Source organism: Macrobrachium nipponense, chromosome 41 (assembly GCF_015104395.2).
Source record: "Macrobrachium nipponense isolate FS-2020 chromosome 41, ASM1510439v2, whole genome shotgun sequence".
Taxonomy (NCBI): Eukaryota; Metazoa; Arthropoda; class Malacostraca; order Decapoda; family Palaemonidae; genus Macrobrachium; species Macrobrachium nipponense.
Window position 1 is genome coordinate 48,941,977 of NC_061102.1, and position 5,000 is coordinate 48,946,976.

Genomic DNA, 5,000 nt, shown 5'->3' on the forward strand with positions numbered 1-5,000 from the left:
TTGCCAAATCTGAGACTTTTATTTAAGATTTGCTACATTTTTTGTAACTAAAATTTGAATGTTCCTGTTTCTCTTTTACTTAAATATCACCATACGACCAAAATTCTCAGTAATTCTGGAATTAAACACAACTACTTGGAATTATATATATATATATATATATATATATATATATATATATATATATATATATATATATATATATATATATATATATTATATTGTAACATAAAAAAAAAAAAACTCTCTATGGTAAGGATTTACGAGGAGAATATATCAGGAAACAGTGACAACCCACTATAACTTAAAATGTACTTTAATAACAATCAGTAAGGAAATTAAAGTCACAAACAGAACATTAAACAAATTACGGACGCATTGCACAAAAGCAAAGACTCGCCATACAACACTTCATCAAGACTACTCATCACTAATCACTGCATTTTACAGTATAATACCCAAGTCACAAAGCTTTACATCAACACAACATATAATTCACTGTAACATCAAAAAGTTAGTGGCAACCAACGTTACATCACACAAGAAAACGTCCAAATGGATAAACAATACATTACCATATATTCCTCAAAACTTGATACACTATTATAATCACTTGTTTGTTTCAGCTCCAACGAAAATCGTCGTTTTGGGCCTTTATATACCAGACTCACGCTAGACATCCATGGACCAAATATCATTGTTTCGATACATTATCCTTGGCGACTACCGCCTACGCCAAGCGCTACTGCCATCTGTTGTCTAGTGTACACACTTTTTTTCTATGCAAATATCAATTTTCAACCTTTTCTGCAATTTTACATTCAATAAATCAATATTCCTTTACATTCCCCCCCCCCCCCCCTTTAACTCAGCGGCTCTCTCCTCAGTCCATTCTGAATTTTCACTCTTACAGTCTTAAACATTAGCTACTTCCATTTAGCAACTGTCGGAGACTGCCACGTCGTTGGTAACAAGCACTTTCCTTTAAATAATCAACAGATCTAGAGAGAGAATCTGCAATGACATTTTCTTTGCCTGCTATATGGTGAATATTTAGTTTGAATGGTTGCAAAAATAAAGACCATCTTAAAATTCTCTTATTGTTGTGCTTACATTTATTAATAAAGGTTAAAGGGTTATTATCAGTATATACGTCTATTTCAAAGTTACTGTTAAGCAAGTATATCTCAAAGTGCATTAAACTCAAAATTAAACTTAAAGCTTCTTTTTCAACAATACTGTAATTTAACTGGTGGCTATTATATTTCTTTGAAAAGTAAGATACAGGGTGTAAAACACCATTATGTTCCTGTAATAATACACTGCCAGCTCCTACTTCACTGGAGTCTACCTGTAACTTGAATGGTAGATTAAAGTCTGGGGATTTCAGTACTGGCTTAGACATTAACATGAGCTTAAGTTTATTAAAGGCATCGTCACATTCCTTTGACCACACAAACTTCACATCCTTTTTCAGCAACTCTGTTAATGGGTAGGCTACATCTGAAAAGTTCTTACAAAATTTCCTGTAATACCCCACTGTTCCCAAAAATTTCATCACTCCACGTTTAGATGTAGGGAGGGTCAAATTCTTTATGACCTCAATATGACAATCAACAGGTTTCACTTGGCCACTTCCTATTTCATGTCCTAAATATTGAACAGTAGTTTTTCCAAATTCACATTTGGCAAGGTTTATCGTAACATTAAATTCTAATAACCTCTTAAAAACATCATATACTTTTTTAATGTGATCTTCCCAGGTTTCTCCAACAATAATAATGTCATCTAAATAAACAAATACACCTTCGAGATCCTTCAAGATATAATTCATCTGACGTTGGAAAGTCAGAGGTGCATTACATAAACCAAATGGCATTACCTTATAATTATAAAGTCCATGGGGTGTAACAAATGCAGCAATATCCCTGCTGTTTTTGTCTAACTCAATTTGATAGTATCCTTTCAATAAATCAATTTTACTTAAAAAAGGAAACTTTGCTACATTATCAATTATATCTTCTACTCTGGGCATAGGATATGAATCTTTTATAGTTACATTATTTACCTTTCGATAGTCTGTACACATTCTTGCACTTCCGTCAGGTTTGTCGACTAGAATACATGGGCTAGCCCATTCACTATGGCTTTCCTCTGCTAGTCCGTGTTTCAGTAAATAAGCAACTTCGGTCTTTAACTGTTGTTGTTGCCTCGGCGACATTCTGTATGGACGCTGACTTATTGGCGTACTCTTTCTCAAACCTGATTATTGGCGTCTCTTCTCTCAACCTGATTTTATGCTGTACTTCTTTTATCCTTTTAGGATGGTCTGAAAATAGATCTGAAAAGTTTTGAATTAGCACTTTAAAATCATGCTGCTGTTCATCAGATAAATGAATACATAACTTCCTAAATTTTTCATCATCACTCAAATAATCTGTATTTTTTAATCTAAGTTCAATTTCTTCTTCAACGTCTTTTTCATCATCCTCTTTTGCAATTGACAACACTCCACTGGATTCGTTATACTTCTTTAATTTGTTAATATGGAAAGTTTTAACTTTCCTCCGTCCTGTAGGAAATTGAATTCGATAATTAACATCACTTACTTTTTCCTTCACCGTGCAAGGTCCTATATACTTCTGGTTAAAAACCTTACCAGCTGTAGGGAGATACACTAGAACCTTATCTCCTATGTCGAGTTCACGTTTTGCAGCCTTTTTGTCGTAGTTTCTTTTCATCTCTTCTTGTACTACTTTAAGATTCTCATGTGCTACTTTCCATATTTTTTTTATTTTTTCCTTCATTTCTTGTAACGTGATAGAATCCTTCTCATCTGAAATCAACTGATTCTTTATCACCTCCATGGGTGACCTTACCTGATGGACATATACTAACTGAAAAGGAGAATAACCCAACGATGAATGTACGCTATCACGAATGGCAAATAGCAACATTGGTATGTAGACATCCCATTCCTTTTCATTTTCACAACAGTACGTGCGAAGCATGGTTTTGAAGGTTCGATGAAATCGTTCGACCACTCCTTGGCTCTGTGGGTGATAAGGAGACGATAAACAATGCTTAATATTCTGACAGGCTAAAAATGAGGTAAACTTTCTAGACGTAAAGTTGGTTCCTTGGTCGGTTTGAACTTCTTTTGGCAAACCTACCAGCGAGAAGAACTTGTTAAGCGCTTCAATTATCTTATCAGCACTCACAGTTCTTAAAGGAATAGCCTCTGGAAATCTGGTAGCACTACACATAATTGTCAGCAAATACTCGTTACCTTGCTAGACCTAGGCAGAGGTCCTACACAATCCAAAACCAGTTTCTCAAAGGGTTCTCCTGGAACTTCAATGGGTTGCAATGGCATCACCTTAGGGTCATGTTGAGCTTTACCTACTTTTTGACATAAATCACAATTTTTACAATATTCACTACAATCTTTCTGCATCTTAGGCCAAAAAAAAATACCTTAATAATTTCTCATAAGTTTTGTTTATACCTAAATGACCAGAATAACTACAGTCATGAGCAATACCTAGAACAAAATTCCTATAACTACTTGGAATGACCACTTGTTCTACAACATCATTAACATTTCTACTCTTGAACTTCCTCATTAGGATTCCATCCTTTAAAAAGTAACACTTGCCTTCCTTCTCGATATCATTTATATCAACAAGGGCATTATCTCTAATTACCATCAAATTATCATCTTCAATTTGAGATTTAACAAATTCTTCCTTATTAACTTTCAGCATTCGCAAAGGAGTACTGACTTTACTTACTTGTAGTGTTTCCGGACCATCTTTAAACAAGTTTTGTAAATCCAAACCGTCGTCATCATTTACCTTTCCTTCGGCACTCTTACTTCTTGTAGTAACTGCACAAGCAGGAAATAAGTTTGGAAATGTACATTCAACTTCTGTAATAAATGAAGAATTAAAGGGTTTTTCTGTCAAAATTGGATTACTGCTACCAAAAACTTTGTCTCCACATACATCATTTCCAAGAATTAACTCTACTCCTGACACTGGGATTTCTCTCACCAAAGCAATTTTAACATATCCCGAAATTAACGGAGTTTCTAACCTTACTTCTACTAATGGAGCTGAAAAGTCAGGTCCAAACCCACGCAGAAGTACATACTCTCCAGTATCCTTCCACTGGTCATACATATTTTTTATCATTACAGACTGTACCGCTCCGGTATCTCTTAACCACCTTACTTTCCTTTTTTCAACACAAGGGAGGTGTAACCAACCATCTCCCATAAAAGGGTCATACAATTCAGTACCTTTGGATGTGGACTTCTCTTCAGGTAGTCTCACTCCATTTCCTTTTACAATATCCTCAATACAACCAACATTACTAACATTTTGAACATCATTGTTACCTATTTTGTAACCTATATTCTCATCAACATCACATATATTATTACTGTCGATGCCATCGTTACAATACCTCTTACCTGGCCTAAGGGGAGAAGCAAACAAACAAGGATCTCTGTCACCACATGCTTGTGGTTGATTCAACAATGCAATGGTATTTTCAGGTTTATGATCATCCTTAAAATGTACAGGTTTATCTTTAACTTTATTTACCACTTGAATTGGACGGTTTATTGTGCGATGTGGACAACTCCTACTGATGTGTCCTGGTTTGCCACAACTGAAACATACAAAATCTCTAAAATTTTCGCCTATATTTTGGTAACTAGGTGTAAACTGATCATTTACACTGTATCCTGCTTGTCCAGCACTAACATTAGGACCAGAATTATATTGACTTGCCCCTCTACCACCTCTATTAAAGGATTCATTATAGACTCCACGAGATGATACCTGTGAACTCGTAGTCTTACCTTGTGCCTTGTAATTTTGCTGCTCTTCCCAAACTCTGCTCCTTCCAATTTTAGGAGTGACGTCAGTATTATATAGCTTATGGGTCAATGCATAATTATCAGACAATCTAGTGGCTTCATCCACATTATC

General features: G+C 35.1%; 1 protein-coding gene across 1 annotated transcript in view; it reads right to left on the bottom strand.

The window, feature by feature from the left end:
* Positions 1-5,000, bottom strand: part of LOC135212849 (uncharacterized) — a 6,822-nt gene that overhangs the window by 989 nt on the left and 833 nt on the right. Inside the window, exons 1-2 of the mRNA XM_064246616.1 lie at positions 3,795-5,000; positions 2,263-3,053 (exon numbers count right to left, since the gene is read on the bottom strand). The exon at positions 3,795-5,000 is cut by the window's right edge and continues 833 nt beyond it. Coding sequence (XP_064102686.1) covers positions 2,263-3,053; positions 3,795-5,000 — 1,997 coding nt within the window. The remainder of the gene's footprint in view (positions 1-2,262; positions 3,054-3,794) is intronic.